This window comes from Carex rostrata, chromosome 12 (genome assembly GCF_964058835.1).
Source record: "Carex rostrata chromosome 12, lpCarRost1.2, whole genome shotgun sequence".
Classification (NCBI taxonomy): Eukaryota; Viridiplantae; Streptophyta; class Magnoliopsida; order Poales; family Cyperaceae; genus Carex; species Carex rostrata.
In genome coordinates this window covers 3,285,095-3,304,552 of record NC_135929.1, presented here as the reverse complement: position 1 = coordinate 3,304,552, position 19,458 = coordinate 3,285,095, and the positions used below count along the sequence as shown (strand labels likewise).

Genomic DNA, 19,458 nt, shown 5'->3' with positions numbered 1-19,458 from the left:
TAACCAGGCAGTCAGGCAGATGCCAGTGGTGACTGTATTTTTTTTTTTTCTATTATTTCAGGTTTGATAAATTTAAGGCATGTTTGGATTTAATTTTAGCATGCAAAGCCTGATGTATGCATGATAGTCGAATGTATTAGAGGAACTTTTGTATGTGTCATAAATAAAATCAACTTGTAGCAGTTGGTACAGATGATTTTACTAGACATTCTTTCGTCTTTTGATCATTGCAAAGTTGGAGAATTATAGGTTTTCCGATTAGTTTAAAACCAATGACTAAATTGCCCTTGATTTCTAAGCAGGTCCAACAATCCAGAAAATATGTTAAATGGGTTTAGTTGAAATGATATCAGGTTTAATTCAATTCTACCACTGATTTAGAAAAAGTTTGAAAAGAATGGTAACATGATAGTTTGAGCAACTTATGGCATTCTTACTTTGGCCAACACACATTAATTTAGTACCAGAAACTTTTACTGGCACTGGTATCTACCGGAACCAGAACCAGTAAAGATGCTAGTTCTGGTACTCATTATGTAATAGAACCAACAACAACAACAGTATCAACAGGGCTGAACTCGTAATTTCTTTTTTTTTTCATGGATTTGAAGTCTTATTATTATATATTATTGTTTTCACCAACAGGAAATAGATCTGCTGTTATTCCAAAGGAATAACATGAACCTGTTATTCTGATTTCAACCATTCAAATTTTTTAATGAGCGAATCTCAACGAAGAAACTGTTTCATGCGTGAATCTCAATGAAGATCAACTGTTGGGATCGGAATAACAGGTTTCACAACAGATTTATTTAGAACACACCAGTTGCATCAAGTATCGTCATTGACCCAATGTGCTGAAGCAATGTATCAATTCCAGTATGTTCTTCGTATTTTCTTTCTCGAAACCGGCGACTCAAGTAGCTTATTTTCAACAATAATATCCTAAATATATTACAATTAAATTTCTTTAAATCCAAAAATATATAGGTCATTTCTGGCAATGGCGCCATATTGGGCTTGTTTGGCACAACTTGGATGTAGGAAGATGCTCAATGGTCAAACTTTTTTATTTTTGAAAAAAAAAATTAAATTATTGGAAAACAGATGGATTATTTTTGTTTTCATCCATGAAAAAGACAAAACCACTGATTGTAAACTAGAATTTTCGTTATGTATTTTATAATTATCATCATACTTAAAACTTGATTAGCCTTTTATTTTGCTTGATTGATTGGCATTGTGGGACCATTAATTTTTAGTGGCCTGAGTTGCCAGACCACTCTAACTTATCATCAGTCTATTACCTAACCTCTACGTGACAAAACCAAAAAGATAAAAAAACCTTCAGTTCAGCTCAAAAGGAGAAAAGGATGATATGACAGAAAGATAACTTCTTTTGTTTGCTTGTGGAGAAAAATAGCAATATATTTTTCTGAAACTTAGACGCAAAAAAGAGACTTAATTTAAAAAAAAAAGTTAAATGACCAATGAATGCCATGCCAGGCTATATGTTAGCTACTCAGTAACTCAGCTCGAGACACTATGGCCCTGTTCGGCGCGCCGATGGGAATGAGTGTGAGCATAAAAAAAGTAAAAATTTGAACTGTTTTTTACTGTTTACGTGGAAAAAAAAAATTCAATTGATATTTATCTGAAATGCTTTTTACTGTTCACGGGAACAGTAATGCGGCTGAACAGAGCCTATATGTAATGTTTGTGTGACAGCGAGATTGATTACATGGCATTATTGTTAAATTTGTTGCCATGTTGTTGATATTTATAGTATTTTACTATTTTCTGATGAGTAAATGATAGATTTTTCTTAAATATTGAAACCAACAATATATAATTTTTGTATTATATTTTATGATATTATGTACATATTATAGTTTATATAAAAATGTTTACTAGTGTGATATTTATCTGAACTGGAATTAATAAATTATAAATTAATTTATTGATAATTATCAATTAGGTTTTAATTTTAACATATCGAAATAAGGTATAAATAAGATGAATAATTAAGAAGTGAAAACAATGTGCTAATTATAAAATTAATTCTTAAAGAAAATACCTCCATCTAATATGCAGTTTATTCATTTTACTTCCACTTTAGACTAAAAATAATAAGAAGTTAGAAGACAAAAAAAAATGCTAGTTGTAGCTTATCGATCTAATTGTGGGCGATTTGCATCACCTAGCTAGAGGCACAATGCAATCCTAGGTCGTATCACTTAGACTCCCCCTTTATAGGAAAGTATCATCTGCGGAGTTTTTTGGTCCGTTCGTTTCGAATCGGACGGACCAGATTAGATCTTGTCTGAATTTTAAAAAATTCAAAATTTGGTGAACCCTTAATCCAGTCCGTCCAATCCGAAACGAACGGAGCAGATTAAAAGCTCCTCACGAAAAAACTTCGCAGAGGATAGCGTTACCACCTTTAAAAAATCTCAAAATTACATATATAGCTTCTTTCTTAAATTCATAATATCATATTTACTCTTTTAAATTTAAAAAACTTGCAAATTTACTCAATTTATTATCTTTATAAATATCGCACATACATTACGATTTACATATAACTTATTTTGCTAATTTAAAAACAACTTATTCATTAAAAACTTGACTATATGTAGTTTAGTCTCTAAGAATAACTCTTTCTAAATAGATGATCAGAGATTTAAAACTCATTCGAAGAAATTGTTTTTAATATTTAAAATATTTAAAGTTAGAAGGTTTGATATTTATTGTTATCCTAATAAAAAAACATTTATACGTTGTACTCTTCTATCATCATTAATAATTTTCAATTATTGCCGACTCTTCCAAAAACAGCTCGAGATAGATATCAGATGGGAGGTTCAATTTACAAAGATCTAAAATTATAAATAGAGGTGCTACTTTTACCCGATTACCCGGATCCGATCCGGAACCGAACCGGATCCGACCTGGAACCGACCCGGATCCGATTAATTTGGATAGGGTATGGTTTAAAAAATATAACCGATTTAAATTATGGGTATGGGTACAAAATTAATAATTTAATATCCGACCCGGATCCGAACCGGAACCGATACTGTAATGGGTAGGATATGGGTATCATTTAATTATCCGACCCATAACCGGACCCGACCCGATACCCGTATAAATACCCGATAAAATATATATTAATAACTCTGCATCAAGTTTTTGTGTTAAATAATATATTTCAGCGGAGCTATAATTTGATAAAAACTTAACCAAATTTATGCTACTGTTTTACACTACCCTTTAATTACATCCTTAACTAGCCCTTTCAATACGCCCTTTAATTTTTGTTCTATATTATACATATGTGACACATGACACATGATTGTCAAATTTATTCTTCCATAACCAGCTTATTTTATACCTTTTTTCTTCTATTGCATTCAATTCATAGATTTTTTTTTTTAATTATAAAAAAGGAAATCACCATCTCTAATATTTTACTTTCTAAAAATTATATCTCCTCCATCCTCCTGAATTCAAAAGCTATTAACAAAAAACTGAATTCAATATTTTTTGTTACACCATGAGTACTCTAAACAACCAACAACCAACTAATAATTTAGAGTTATTATTTTTATTTTGCTATGTAGCATGATATATTTTATTATTTATAAACATGATTAATAGTATAATTTTTATTTTGCAGTAGTTTTTAATTTATATTGTAATGATTTATTATATGAGATGTTTAAGAAATTATAATTATATTTAAATGTAAATAATTTCTCGAATACTTTGGAGTTGTGACCTATACCCGCTCTGGATCCGGAACCGCCCCGTATCCGAACCGGACCCGATAATCCACAAACAAGTTACGGGTATCTATCTACCCGGAACCGAAAGACTGGACCCGAAATATCTACGGGTAGATAGGTATCCGGATCCGGACCCGACCCGATTTGAAACAAATAAGTATATGAATCGAAATTTGGACCCGAACACTTTTAGGGTCCGGGTCCAAATATAATAGTACCCGGACCCGACCCGACCCGATAGCACCTCTAATTATAAATCTGATTAGCTCGATTAAGGAAAGAGTTATTTACGTACCAGGCTTGGATAATTATGGACTAGAAAATAGAACCTCCAAAAAATTAACAGCGACATCAAGCTCGATTGCACATAATAATCGACAGCAAGACTTGTATCAAAGGATATCGTAATTCGTAACAATGGATCTGGATTTCTATGCTTGTAAAGTTGTAGTTTGCACGGAAAGCCACGCTCTTTGTATAATAAGCAGCATCACAAGTTTCACATGATCACATCGCACAGACTAAACTTTTTCCTTTTTGAAAAGAAAAAAAAGAAACAAACTTTTTCCGGAAATCAAAGGCGGTCCGAAGAAAGATCACAGCCGTTCGTTTCGTATCACGCATAGCGCAAATAACTTTGAGATTCGTGTGATTAAAATGCATCCGAATATTGATGTAGATCGGACGACTATTACCGAGTATTGGATGGAATTTGGTCCGAGTACCGCTCCTCAACTTTAACTTTTGGTGCTATATATTTCGGAGAACCCCCCAACGCCGCCCCCCACAAAAAAAACACACCGGGTTCTGTTTCTCTCTCGCTCTTTGGAGTTCGCCTGAGAGGAATAAAGAAAAAGAGAAATGGGTGTGGTGGTAATATTTGATTTTGACAGGACGATGATAGAAAGCGACAGCGATAACTGGGTGGTGACGAAGCTCGGCGCCTCTTCCCTCTTTGACCTTCTCCGCCCCTCTCTCCCTTGGAACTCCCTCATGGTTCTATTTTCATTCTCACCCTTCGTTTTTTTTCTAATTATCTATAGTGGATAATATACCATGTTTTTAACATAGACTACTCAGAGCTGCTAGTAATTCAAAACAACAAAATGGGGTAAAAAATGAAGAAGAAAAATGTACAGAGTTTTATAGCTACAAATAATTAAAAAAGAAAGGGTTATTTAAAGTACTGTTTTTTTGGTTTATTATTACTGTTATATTACGAATGAGAAAATTCGGCAATCAAATCAAGCAACGATAGAACTTAGATCATTTCATTGATTCCTGGAATGGTTCGCTAATTTCTCGTACAGGATCGAATGATGACAGAATTGCATCTACAAGGAAAATCGATTGACGACATTGCTAATTCTTTGAAGGAAATGTTTTTGGATCCATATATTGTCTCTGCAATCAAATCAGCTTACTCCTTTGGGTAATTACTGATTAGTAGTACAAATATTAGCCTTAATCACTAAAAAAAATCAATTTAACCAGTGCCTGATACACTTGTGTTTTTTACACTTAAAAATTTCTTTCTATTGAAGGTGTGATTTGAGGGTAGTGAGTGATGCTAACCTATTTTTCATCGAGACCATACTCAAGCACCATGGCATTTTTGAATGTTTTACTGAGATATATACAAATCCAAGCTTTGTTGATGAAGAAGGGAAGCTTCGAATCATGTCTTTCCACAATAGCATTGCTCCTCATGGCTGTGGACTTTGCCCTCCAAATATGTGCAAGGTTCACATTTACTTATTTTTTTCATTAAGTAGTTGTATATTTAAATATGATACTTCAAAATTCTTGGTAAAAAATATATTTTGAAAAAATGCAGGGAAAAATCATCGAAAAGATTATTTCATCAGTTAATTCTGAAGGGAGGAAGAATATCATATACCTAGGAGATGGAAAGGGGGATTACTGCCCCTCTTTAAAGCTTTGCAAAGAAGATTATGTGATGCCGAGAGATAAATACCCTCTCTCTGTTCTCATATCTGACAATACTGATCTTGTCAAAGCCACGGTGCATAGATGGAGCAATGGCAAAGAGATCGAAAGGTTATTATCAGAGTTGATTAACAAACTATCAGGCAGAGACCAAGCAAATAATAATTCACAAAGTTTGTCAGGAGAATGCAAACTAGAGGCGCTTCCGGTTTCTTCTGAGGAAGGGTTCTCTGTTGCCATTCAGGTCCCACGGTGAAGTGACTGATAACTCATTCAAAATGATTTAGGAAAATACAAGTTCTAATAAAAGCATTCTGTGTATGCAATTATCATTATGGTTTGGAAGGCTGTGCGAAACTGTTGTTTACTAATGAATATGATGAAATTCATGCGACGCATACATGTGTAATACAAAGAGCTCAATGTTTGTGAAATAATTAGTTCAAGCTTTCTTAGCATTCTGTTGGCAACACATTTTTGTCAAAATTCAACTGCTGCGTCATTTGAGATGCAACTCATGGAGAGCAGGTAAAGCACATTCTTTGACCAATTCAACCATTTGAGTTGCATCTTACGAATATGATTAAGAGGAAAACAACCCATTACTAAACTATTTTTTTTTTCATTCATTTTGATTGTATACACTAGGGAGACATAAGCAGAAAGGATAAGCACCTAAGAAGCATATTGTCCCGTAACTAAGCCTCAATAGTACCTCTGCTATAGTGGTATAACAAGAACATCTCAAAACTCTAAAATTAAAGAAAAGGCAAAAAGAAGGATTGTTCTCAGGAAGACACTGACAGAAACATATTGTGAGAAGATACAAACCCCTCAAACCTCGTATTTTATCTCCATCAACCAATCAATCTGTATCATCCATTTCATCATCTGATGTGGGATTTTCAACCTCACTTCCACTACTACCTCCTTCATTTACTGAAGGGTTTATCTTATACTTGAGTGATTTGAACAGTGGGCCCGACTCATCATCCCCTCCCAATTCTTTCCTCTTTCTACTTCCATTGGCAGTAGTAGCCTTCATGGTCTGAGCAGCTGCTATGAAAGCACCATCCATCATGTCCATGTCATCATCTTGATCCTCCTTCAACGCATCAGTGTGGCCCTCATTCTTGTCGAAGAAGAATAGCTCTTCATCTGTTTGCTTAGAAAACAAGTTGGCATTCAAATTTTGAGAACCAGCTTTTGTATCATCAAAAACTATTCTGTTTTGGTATTTGGAGATGTCGCTGAACAGTCCAATGCCCTTATCCTCAAGTTCTACTAGCCATTCTGCGTGAATTGGGAAATAAACAAACAATCAAATATAGATCATAATTAGGTATGATGCAATTAGGTATGTAGAGATTCTTACTGAGAAGAGATTGAGGTGTATAAGAATTCGGTTTGTCAATTTTCCCGAATTGGGTCCGCCTGGTGACCCAATTAATCAGGCAATTAGGGACACTAGATTTGGAAAAGGCATCTATGTATAAGATTGATTTTGACTGGTCACCTCCATTCCTGTTTAATGAATAGATTTAAATCAGAACACAAAAAAGATTAACAAATTAAAAATTGCACAAAAACCTAATACAAATCAAGATTTTTGTACACCCACAAATAATACATAAAAAAAAATCTAATTCAGAATTAAAAACGAATTATACTGGATGCATTACATAAATAAATATAGACCAGAAGAAAGAAAAAAAAATTAACTGCCTTTATTATTGTATCGTGGTACATCAATTATTTATTTTCCTATTCAATATATTAATGCAAGAGTATGCAATTACGCACCTGGCAGCCAGAATAGCCACATGAGTCAGAATCAATCTTCTCAGGAAAATGGAAATAAGATAATTGTCGGACTGTTGCATGACAATCTCGTAATTAAGGAATGAATAGTCTGACAATATCAAGGCATCAGATAGTATTTCCCTGACCAAATTTTCTTCTGCTGTGTGCTGATTAGTAGATTAAAGTAACATTAGCTGAAGGCACACTAACTTAGACAAGATAGCATAATCTGACAGAAGATGAAGCAATGTATGATAACATGCTATACATATACATGCTAAACACTTATACTAAATAATGCACAATAATAGTTTTACCTGTGTATTGTTAGATTGAAATAAACAACTTGAGATTACTAGATTTTACAATTTCTGAGTTAATGATCATGCAAAATGGTATATGGCAAGAGACAACTTGTAGTTGGCAATTTTTATAAATGTATAATTGAACAGTAAACAAATTAATTCAATGGCACCAGATTGCATACAGTGTTTCAATGCATAAAATCACTAAACAGGATTTCAATTGCTAAAAATCACTTACAAGGAAAGCAAGCATTGGTAATGAAGTTTCAAGCAGAAGTTTCAACAAAACATCTGCCAGAAAAAAAAACACCTCAAATAATTAATAGCTAATATAATTAAGCAAATGCAAACTCAAAATGTAACTTTCATTTTTATGAAACAATACCTAAGAAGATCGAATTTTTAAAAACTGAGATTGAACTGACAGCCCAAATCCTGAGATCCATTTGCAACTCAGATTTTGCACCAGTAGTAGTACTGACAGTGCCACTACCAACACCACCTTGCACTTTCAAGCTCAATCTGAGTAAGAACGCTTCAGCCACAAGCACACCAGCCAAATAACTAATTTGACATCCTTCTTTGTGAAATCCGTCTCTGATTTCGGCACTGACCAACGGAAATAAAATACTAATTGCATCTTTTCCATTATCGTGCCTCACAGTCCAAACCCTAACAAGGTCAGAAAAGCCAGGGAGTAACACATCTTTATCTCCCCCATTTGAAATCTTACTACTACAGATACTGATGTAGCTAAGTACAACTTCAATCACACACTCAATCTCTTTTCTGAGCTTCTTAGCTTCTTTGCTAGTGAGGTTTTTTGAACTGAGATAGGAGTAATACAGCTCAGAAACAGCAGGTGCGAGTAATGCAATGGATTTTAAGCCATTGCATGAGGCTGAACAAGCTGACAGCAGCTGCACCAGATCCTTTATCGCAGTTACAATCTCAAAAACGTCATTTTGGTACGAAATTGATTCGTGAAAACACACGGCTGAGTAGAGCCAGATTATCTCAAGAGGTGGATCAAGGCTTGATTGGAGGAGACGAGAGAAAATCGATCGAAACCCCGATAGGTCGCGAGATTCCTTCTTGATTTCGATCAGAAATCGATCGATCGAGTCGTTCACGATCGATTGGAGGTTAGGGTGGTTGTGCGAGCCGAGAGAGAACGGATAGGTCGCCATTGGTAAGGACTCGACGAGGACTGAATCCATTTTTGAAAGCGCAACAGATCGAATTTTCGAATTCAGGATCTAGCGGGAAGAGCACGAGTGAGAATTTTAGAGGGAAGCAAAAACCCCAGAAATTCGGGTGGCAATTTTCTAGGGTTAGGGTTTTGGTCGAAACTGGCAACGTTTACTAGGTCTAGTGACTCGTGAGTCGTGAGAGAGCAACCAGGAGTCGAGTCATGACTCCTGAGTCAACTTATATGGCTAGGTTCAACGGGACCACATGTAATTGATTAGATAATCTTTATTTGGGCCGTACTACCCTTTTTAACCTATTTAAGCTCTATCGGGCCGTAATTCAAATGCAAATGTAAAGAAAAGAATTTTCACGTGGGCTAAAATGAAATTTCAGTGTTTATTTATTTTGAATCAGGCTGAGCAGGACTATTTCTGTGAGCTACAGAGAGCACTGATAATTCCAGATTTTCTGTGAGCAGTACCCAACTTTTCTTTTTTCTTTTTCCAGATTTCCATTCATAAAAAAATATCCTTTTAACCGATAATTCCACTAAAATATATTTTAATTTTGCATTAAAAATAACCAAATAATTAACACCGCTTCGCTTTATCGAACAGTCTGACTTAGAAAAGGACGAGTACTCATTCAAGTTGTTAATACCCGTCATACCAACTTATTTTTGCCTTTTGAAGTAGAGTTAGGCTAATATGACACTAGTGTTATATCAAACTAAATAACACTACATCTTAAACCCTTAGATCTGCTTTAAGATTCGTACAAAATGAAGTGCTTGAACAGTAAAAGCGGATAGTACGAATCTTAAAGCAGATCTAAGGGTTTAAGATGTGGTGTTATTTAGTTTGATATAACACTAGTGTCATATTAGCCTAACTCTTTGAAGTATTCTTTATAAAATAAAAAATATATGTATCCACACAGCGCATATAGAGCACTATAAATTCCAGTGTTATAAAATGCGGAAGGCCACCGGATACCGTATAGCGGCCACATATGCGGATTTTAAAATAAGAATTCATATATATTTGGAAACATAATCTCATAACAGGAATAAGAATACACATGTTTGTAAAACGATCTTATATCTATTATTCTATAATATAAAAGCAACATACATATATAAGAATACACAACAGCAAGATAATAAAAACATATATATATTTTAAAATCCATTGATTCAAAAATCTCACAACAAGAATTTTATACGGATCATATGCAAAATGTGGTCAAAATTATGCGGCCGAATATGCAGATTCGCATATGAGACCGCATATTAATTTTCTATGCAGTTCAAAACCGCATACGCATATGCGGCCGCATAGACCGCATTTTGCTACACTGCTCAATTATGTCTAGCAATTTGTTTCACGCCTGTTTTTTTGTTTGTCTGCAGCTACTTGAACAAATTTAGATTTGGGACATGTTATTGATGTTTTCCAGCAACTCATGTGTGGTTTAGAGATTTTCTTGAGTTCAAAATGATACTCAAACTAATTGCAAGGGTTATTTTATTATCAGTATACGTAACAGCCTTTAAATAAATGAATTTAAATGGTTCATAAGGCACATGCTTCAAGTTCAATCTAATCTTAAACAACCCCTCAACCACAACTAATAACAACAATGGCAGTGATGATCATATAAAAAGAACATTGCGAATTAGCATTAATAAGGATAAAAGGATAAATGGAGGAGAGAAAAATTCCCAATCAGAAAAATTACTTATAACAAAAGGAGAAAGTTGTACTTTTCACACGGGCCTAAAAGCAAATTCTGTCGTGAGGATACAACATGAATGACAATAGAATTAGATTACGAACTGCCTTTACCAAATCCCAAAAAAGAAAGAAAGAATATAGGATCCTATCATGGCCTTACACCACTTAACAAAGAGAAAAACATACAAATAACTCCTTAGTACCTAAGAAAACTTACAGGGGGAAAATTAGATATTTCCCGGAACCAAAAAAATAATAATATCAATAATCAGAAACTAAGCTGCCCTCCCGGGAACAACAACAATATAGAAAAAAGAAATAAAATAACTCCTCGTGGATTAAGACAGCCCTTTCTCCAACCCCCAAGAAAAACAATATTACATTTTGGCTCCCGAACCTTTTGAAGGTTCCATTTTTAACCTTGACTGGATGCATGAAAAACAAATGCTCTGACAAGTGGCGGTCAATTCCCTTCTGTTCACCCCTCAAGCATAGTACATGTACAAGCTATTGGCTGCAGCACATGCAATCAAATTCTCACTTGGGTGCCACGCCAAATGCAACAACTTTGTGGTGAAATCATATGAATTCCCATTTGCATCTGTAACTTGAGCGTCTGTACCTGTGCAGTACATTTTTTATTGAGGATATTGAGATTTATATTAGGTAAAATGAAATAGTAGTTGGAACTAATTTTATTAATACCAACCCCGTCTGCCGACAACCCGGGTTAAGGTGGTCAAAGATCTGGCTGGCTTTGCAGGTGTTGGGACTTGTCTTCTGAAAAAAAATCAATAAATGGAAATCAAGAAGGATTCAAAGTAATATCAAATTAAATTTACAGAAGAATAAATACAAGGTTACCTCATTGGGTTTCGGCTCGCTTCCAAAGTTGTTGCTTCCTTGTTCCCACTTTCAAATACTCGGAATAGATTGCTGCATCCAAAGTATCACTAGCTATTAACACATAAAGAAGAGGAACAAAACTTTCCTATGTACAGCATAAACTTTTAAAACACAAGTGCAATATGCTCTGATACCACTCCCTCATCTCGCCCTTTAAAGAATAGAGGGCAAGAGGCAATTTCCTTTATTTCCTAATTTTATTCTGTAGCAGTATGCAGGTCTTTCAATATTCTGTAAGAGCAAGTACAGATATGGCATTTTAATTTTAAGACTATCTGAAGTATAAAACACCTGTATGAACCAGTTGCTACTCTTGATCCATCTCCACTTTGACAACATTCAAACTTGTCAAATATTGAGTCATTTTCATACAAGTCACATAGCTGTAATGAAAAGGAAAAAACCAAAATAACCAATGAAGTTCATGAAGCATATGATTTTTTTTTCATTTTCTTTTAAAAGAATAGATCACCTTGGGCCTTAAATACTCGTGAACTGGGAAAGTCGTAACAGGTCCAGAATCCATGTTAATATCCCACAGCTGAAAAATATATCACAAAATAAAAGGTAAAACAAATTAACATTGATAGCGCCTCATTTGACTGCAAAACTTCTAAGGGTGTGAGTTGAAGTATAGTAAAGCACCAGAGCGACAGTAACCAAAGTACATATCCGCTCATACATGTTTTTATCAAATGGGTTCATATCTTCTCGTCTCTTCTTTATTTTTTAACTTGATTTGCTTCCTCTTAAGTATAGGTTTTTATTCATATAAAAAAACAGAGAGAAAAGCATTTTTCCTCGCAAACTGCACCAAGCAGTTTACAGTGAAGTTCAACACTGAGGTTAAGCTTAACCAAAAAATCACAAAATTAAGCCTCATAAACCCCTTCCCAAGGAAACAAAAATTATTAGCAACTTCCAATCAAAGAAACAGAACCTCTTCAGAAGTCAGTTCACAAACTTGACCCAAAATTATCTATCTTGTTAGCTGCATTTTAGTTTGATGTGGAGAGAAGGGGAACATTAAACAACTACTAGACTTAGGGACAATACGATATCAATAATAACATTATATACTTTCGCATCAACTAACGTAGATGAACAGTTTACCTTCGCATCAATAACCTAGATGAACAGTTGGCTGTTGTTTGCAATTTGCAAACTGCAAACATATAGAAAGTATATCTATCTTGGTGGAAAATAATGTAAATCTTGGTGAAAAATGTGTGGGATGCTGCTTTGCTCTCAAGTGCAATATAGCAACAGAAGTTATTAGCAAAACACACTTAAAAATAACCTTTAATGTCATGTAGTCACGACTTAGAATGTATCTCCCATCTTTTGAAAATTTGATATCAGAAATTGAAGCAATAATCTCAGTAAAAAAAGATCTTGAGCCCGGTGCCTCGTGCTCCTCAAATCTGCATAAAGCAGAGACTAATTCAGATCAGATGTGCACATAATCAAAGGAAAAGGCCCACAATCTCCAAAGGTAGAAGAAATATGGAGCTAATTAAATAAACATACAACTGAGAATGGTGGTCGCATAAAGCAGATTGCCTCATATCAATAAGCCGGATAGATCCCTTTGAACTACTATATGCCAGCGTGTTACAATTTATTGGATGGAACTCAGCTGATGTTATCACCTCTACACAAGACAAGTTTGCAAAATATACAGTATCAAGTTTGAGGGAAAATGAAAAAAGAGAATGTATATGACACATTTCTTTATTACTTTTTTTTTGCAGGAGCACAAAGTTATTCCAAACAACGGCAAGGAACACTTGTACAAAAGAAGTACAAATATATACCTGTAAGGTCCTCCATGTTTGGGGGTTTAACATCGACTATGTTGAAACTTTGGTTGCTGATTTCCAAATTCCAAAGGTTTACACGCAAATCATCAGCCGAGATAAATGTCTCCCCATCACTACAAGAAAATAAAAAGGTATCATGGTCTAAGGAACTGCAATTTTTAAGTCAATACAACAAGAAGATACAACATAATTGGGATAAAAACCTATTATTTGAAATGGAATTTATATGATAATCGTGCGCATGAGCATAAACCCTCCTACAGTTTGCAACAAGGGCAGTCTCTTGGCTCGAAATCTGTCATCATTTAATAAAAATTTAGAAAACATGCACAACAGAAAGGAAGAGCAAAGAACAAAATTTGGGGTTGATTACAACTACCACTGGTAAGCGCAAGCCACCGGCCGGGAATGAAAAGTCACCATTGGGTACAGACCACCCAGGGCTAACGCCATTTGATTTAGCATTTGAAGACTCGAGATTCATTTCTGACACCTTCTTTACCTTCTTTTCTAGCACCTACAGTAGATACAGATAAACATCTTGAGTTTTTACAAGTACACTAAAAGTAATACCTATATCCAGGGGCGGACACAGGTGACCAACTTTGCCCCCCTCTGGAATTCTAATATGTCATTTGGGTTAAATTTAGGGTGAAAATTAGAATAAATTCCTTGAATTTGGACCCCCCGCGACGAAATCTTGGATCCGTCCCTGCCTATAATGAGATTTAAAATTTACCTTCCAAAACTTAATTGTTTTATCATTGGTCGAGAGAAGAAACAGGGCTCCATTGGCTGTTTGGCACCACTTTATCTTATTTATCTTCTCTTCGATTTCCAAACTTTTAAGATAATCAAACTGTGTCAAACAAACACAATGTCAAATTAAAAAGTGCTTATCTGAAAATCTATGTCATGGCACTGACAAGCACAACAGAGAGTACCTCAGGTTCATGGCTTTGAAACTCCGTCTTGTACCGAAATTCAGGATGATGGCTAACTGTATAATCGGAGTTCTCTAAATCTCTTCTAGTTGAATTCTGCACACAAAAAACCAAAAATGAATTTGGAAGTTCAATTTACACAAAAGATGGAGTCAAGTGGAGAAGAGCTTGAGCAGTTTTACATTTTGTTCAGCTAACACCACAAATTGTAGTTTGGTAAAGAAAATTGCATGAATTTTAGGATACAGATTGAACAAAACAGATATGTTTTGACATTTCCCGGATTTATTATTGAATTTTTATACATCAATAATATCAATTGCTAGATTTTAGCAACTTACATCCTTGAGATCTGTCCTTTCAAATAAAACCACACGGCCACCTCGATCTCCAGTTGCAAGGTGACTCCCAGATTTATTAAATTCTATAGCAGAAATTATGTCCACTGAAAAAAGACAATGTCAGAAGTTCATATATAATGGCAGTAAATATAACAAGAGCAAGAACAAGTTCATATTGAATTTGCATTAAAAGTGAAAATTTGGTTGAGTATAGGTATACAATGGTTTAGCAAAACAGAAGAACGTTTATTCCACTCTGGTATCCATCCTAGATGAAGTATATCCAATGGAAAAGGGAAGCAGGTGCAGTAAATTAAAGTCTGAATACATGCATTTAGCACATATAAGTCTGTCCAATAATTGACTAGAATGTTACAAATTGACAGCGTTCAATCATCTTTAAGTCCAAGCGTTAAGCATTGGTGCATCTATGGTAGAGCTTCTTTTCAATTACAAAAAAAGGATGGAGCTGGGCAGAGGCTTTTGCTCATCTTTCATTGGAAAGGAGAGCTTCAAAGTAATTAATCTAGTTGAAGAGAAGTCCTTTAATCCCCTAGACCCATTAAATTCATCAATTACCAGCTCAGAGCAACAGAGATTATCCTTATACAAAACCAAAATCCCTATTTCCAATCACCCAGCATACAAGTATTCAAACCAACAAAGGAGCAACCCTACCAATCGATCTAACGAAAAGGAAACCAATCACACCCAAAATGGCAAAAGAAATCTTAAAAACACCTTTTAAGAACAGCAATGAAACCAATTTTCGACCATCAAATAAGCGATTGAGAAAGGGGAAACGATCTGACCTTCTTGCACATCCTCTCCGGCGGCGCGCTCTCCAAAAACCTGAGAGAATTTCCAGTCGAGAGGCGCCGAAGAAGGTGGAGGCGCGTCAGATTCTGAGCCCATCATTGGCGATCGCACAAACGGACGGCGTAGATCAAGCGCATCAACGATCGGACAGAGATCGGAGCTCCGACGAGAGAAGGGGGGCTAGACGATGGCGAAGCCTTGGTCTGACTTGTAGGGCCCGCGCGAGAAAGAGGAGAGGGTTTGGGTTTGGGGAAGAGAAATGGGGAGAGGGATGGTGGAGGTGGTGGTGGGGACTGATTAGTGATGCCTCTTGAAAAATCACTTCGTTATTAAAATATGATAATTTTTTAAGCAACAAAGTAAAAAAAAAAGATGAAATAGTTTGGGCAAACTTTTATATATCTAACCCTGCATGGACCGGAAATATCAAATATGTCTTAATTAGCCGTAATTACTAATGACTGACAAAACTTATCCAGAAAAATGTGCCCCGTTGTAAGAAATCAGGTGATTATACTTTACATGTTGTAAGATGTTAATATTATTATCATGAATTACATTATTTTATTAGATACCCTAAATAAATCTGAAATGTTCAATGTATTGGGTTCATTCGAATTAAATCTGTCAAAACTCAAACATTATTTTTAGATCATGGAGATGTGATGGGTTACATGGCCTGGGTTAGGGCTGGCAAGAAAGCTCGTAGCTCGTGGACCGTTCGTGACTCGCATCTGGCTCGCTCGCTAACAACTCATTCGTTAGTGGACCGAGCTATTAACGAGCCAGCTCATCACTAGCTCGATCCAAAATTAACAAGTTTGAGCTGGGACCTAGCTCGCTCGCGAGCTGGTGAGCCAGCTCGGTTTAAGTATGAATTTGTAAAATGGTATGAATTTATGTGGATTTAGTATGCATGAATTTATTTTATGAACTATGTTTGTATGAATTTAATTACAAACTTAATTTCTGATATTTAACTTTATATTACATTATCTAATATATTTGAGCTTTTGGCCCACGAGCTTTCACGAGCTGGCTCGACTCGCTCGTTGTCAAAACAAGCGAGCCACGAGCCACTTTTTCAACTCGAATCCGAATGTTGGCTCGCTCATGACTCGCTCGTTGCTAAAACGAGCGAGCCATGAGCTTGGTCTAGCTCCGACCGAGCCGGCTCGTTGCCAGCCCTAGCCTGGGTAGGTACTTTGATAGATTTGAACTGGATTTTTTTATCTTTTTATAAATTTATTGATTTATGTCTACTCGAGATCATCTTTTGAAAATTTAGTGATTTAGAAAGAGAAATGTTTTGTTCTCTAATTTTTTCCAGTAAAATTTCTAATCCAGTCAACTCCGTAACTGATTGGTTGACTTGCCAGTTGCCATTCATTTTCTTGTACCGTAATGTCAGTCCAATTCACCTTTCAAGTTTAATCAAATTTAATATTTCTATTTCAAACTTCTTCGCCACGCCTCTCTATTTCTTCTCATCGGGCGCATTTTCTCTCCGCTTCTCTTTTATTTAATTTCGATTTTCTCTGCCTTGCCTTCATGCCTTGCCTCTATTTCTCTTTTATTTATTTATTTTCTTTCTTTCTTTCTATGTGACCTCTGCGGCTCTGCCCCTCTCTCTGATCGATTTAATCAAATATTTTTAATTTTTAATTGAGCGAGGACGCGATAATATGTATCTGTGTTGTAAATTTATATTTATATTTTCAAAATTCAAATATTTGTATATGAAAATATCTTTAGAGATCAAATTATACATTTTAAAAAAAAAATTCCTTATTTATAAATAAGAAAAAAAAAATCACTATTATTGAATGATTTAGGATTTTTAGATCAAGTGATTTTTTGTCTCTGTAAAAGTGTTCTAAAAATGTAATATTTGATCTCTAAATACATTTTTATATGAAAATTATATTTAATTATTTAGATCAAATGAAGAAATGGATACTCACTTTTTTCAATTAATTGTTGGATCGTGTATTATCTCGTTGCACCCTTAGTTGATTTTTTGTATGTGATACGGTAATGTTAGGTTTGATTATTTTTTGTGGACATGTTTGACAATGAACGGAAATAATTAGTAGGAGGGTAAATTATTGTATAAGTATTTATATTTCAGTGGAAATATAAATGGTCGAATTTATTCTTTTTGATATCTAAATGATTGATCCAAATCATGCAATGTGCTTTTCGTATTTATTTACTGCTATTTCCGATTTTATGTACATAAGCGTGAAGATAAAATGGCTACATATAAAATATGATTATTTTTCCTAAAATCCAAAAAATAGTTAAAAGATTTTAAGCACAGTAAAAATTTGGCATCCAACAGAATTTTTGCATCTAGAACACATTGTGTGAATTGGATCGATATATTTGGACATAAGAAAATATAACTTTGTATATTTTAGCATTTTAACTAGAATTAATGTATATAAAATGTTTGTACAAAATATCTAACTACTACATATTTTTGTATACGTACATTAAAACTCTGTCCTTTTACTCTACATAGTTAATATCTACTTATTAGAGTTATTGTGAAAATCTTTATTATTATTATGGGTAAGGCTAAGGTGCTATGGGTTGCATAGAGACCTACGGTGCTACGGCTCAATATTCGAGTTTTCAAAATTCAAACGGTCGATCCGAACCGTTCATATGTGTTTGGAGACCAAATTTTACATTTTTTGCAAAATTTTTACTATTTTTTTAGATAGGTAGAAAATCAAATATCTGAATGGTGCAAAATTTTTTAGATCAAGTGATTTTCTACCTATCTAAAAAAATAGTAAAAAATTTCAAAAAATGTAAAATTTGGTCTCCAAACACATATTAATATGAATAACAAGATGAACGGTTCGGATCAACCGTTTGAATTTTGAAAACTCAAATATTGAGCCGTAGCACCATAAGTCTCTATGCAACCCATAGCACCTTAGCCTTACCCTATTATTATTATTAATTTTTTGTTTTCTTTGTATTAATATTTCAGTACCATAATTATTGACACTCCATTGTGTTTAATATTCAATTTTTTAGTATATTGTATTATTTTGGTCGGTTAAATTGCGGCTATGCTGTCACACCCCGCGGCCACGGGTCGTAACAGTCCCCCGCCGTAAGCATACAACGCCGTGTATGCTTACAAGGCAATTAACAATTCATACAACATAACAAGCAATATAAAATAAGTTTCTAGTATATAATCAGAGTACACAGTCTGGTCAGAATATCATACAACAAAAGTATCTCATCCGGATACCAACCACGAGGCCTACCCTAAATCTATACAACAAAACATATCTAGGGTCATATACTGGTAAGCTACTAAGGCCTACTACTCTCGTGCCTCTCCGAAATCAGTCGCACCAGTACCTGTAAAATAACCGGGAGGGTGGGGGTGAGAATAAATTCTCAGTGCGAAAGTTGCCACAGTTTAGATTATTGGACTTGCAATCAAACTCTATATTCAAAAATGAAACCCAAACAATAACAGTTCAAACAGATATATATATAATCATAAATAACAGAATGCCAATGCTCGACAACAGTTTAATCAACCTGAAACACAGTTTACGGAATTTCCAAGATGAATTTCAAACACAACATATATTTTGGCTTAACTCAATTCAATAACTCAATTCAATAGGGCTTGTAGCAATTACAGATGTTCTTTCGAGCTGAACCATTATCAAACCCACATCTGTAGGGTTACTGACACCTACAGATGGCCAACCGCTGGACCCTTTATCTGACACCCATCTGCAATCGCTTGGCTTAACAGTTTATTAAGGTCTGGTTCGAATCATATAAAGAAAATCCTTTTTTTTAGAA

The 19,458-nt window shown here is 34.8% G+C and overlaps 4 protein-coding genes across 6 annotated transcripts in view; 2 read left to right on the top strand and 2 right to left on the bottom strand.

The window, feature by feature from the left end:
* LOC144563684 (calcineurin B-like protein 7) overlaps nt 1-19,458 on the top strand; it is a 73,884-nt gene that overhangs the window by 21,237 nt on the left and 33,189 nt on the right. The window lies entirely within an intron of this gene.
* LOC144563683 (thiamine phosphate phosphatase-like protein) lies at nt 4,575-6,175 on the top strand. The gene is made up of 4 exons (XM_078313168.1): nt 4,575-4,784; nt 5,099-5,220; nt 5,333-5,531; nt 5,626-6,175. The coding sequence occupies exons 1-4, from the start codon at nt 4,650-4,652 to the stop codon at nt 5,992-5,994; spliced, it is 825 nt and encodes a 274-aa protein (XP_078169294.1). The 5' UTR covers nt 4,575-4,649; the 3' UTR covers nt 5,995-6,175.
* Nucleotides 6,341-9,289, bottom strand: LOC144563677 (SNF2 domain protein). The gene is made up of 5 exons (XM_078313152.1): nt 8,232-9,289; nt 8,085-8,137; nt 7,542-7,708; nt 7,114-7,262; nt 6,341-7,031 (listed from the first exon to the last, which is right to left on the bottom strand). The coding sequence occupies exons 1-5, from the start codon at nt 9,064-9,066 to the stop codon at nt 6,604-6,606; spliced, it is 1,632 nt and encodes a 543-aa protein (XP_078169278.1). The 5' UTR covers nt 9,067-9,289; the 3' UTR covers nt 6,341-6,603.
* Nucleotides 10,742-15,960, bottom strand: LOC144563681 (serine/threonine protein phosphatase 2A 55 kDa regulatory subunit B beta isoform-like). 2 transcript variants are annotated; one of them, XM_078313157.1, is made up of 14 exons: nt 15,603-15,960; nt 14,791-14,894; nt 14,450-14,545; nt 14,245-14,364; nt 13,885-14,022; nt 13,709-13,800; nt 13,500-13,618; nt 13,213-13,336; nt 12,983-13,106; nt 12,155-12,223; nt 11,974-12,065; nt 11,641-11,712; nt 11,486-11,556; nt 10,742-11,398 (listed from the first exon to the last, which is right to left on the bottom strand). In XM_078313157.1, exons 1-14 carry the CDS (start codon nt 15,706-15,708, stop codon nt 11,262-11,264), a joined length of 1,464 nt encoding a protein of 487 aa, XP_078169283.1. In that variant the 5' UTR covers nt 15,709-15,960; the 3' UTR covers nt 10,742-11,261. The 2 variants fall into 2 exon arrangements, with proteins under 2 accessions (XP_078169283.1, XP_078169282.1); XM_078313156.1 differs by having other exon boundaries at nt 13,882-14,022; nt 15,603-15,941.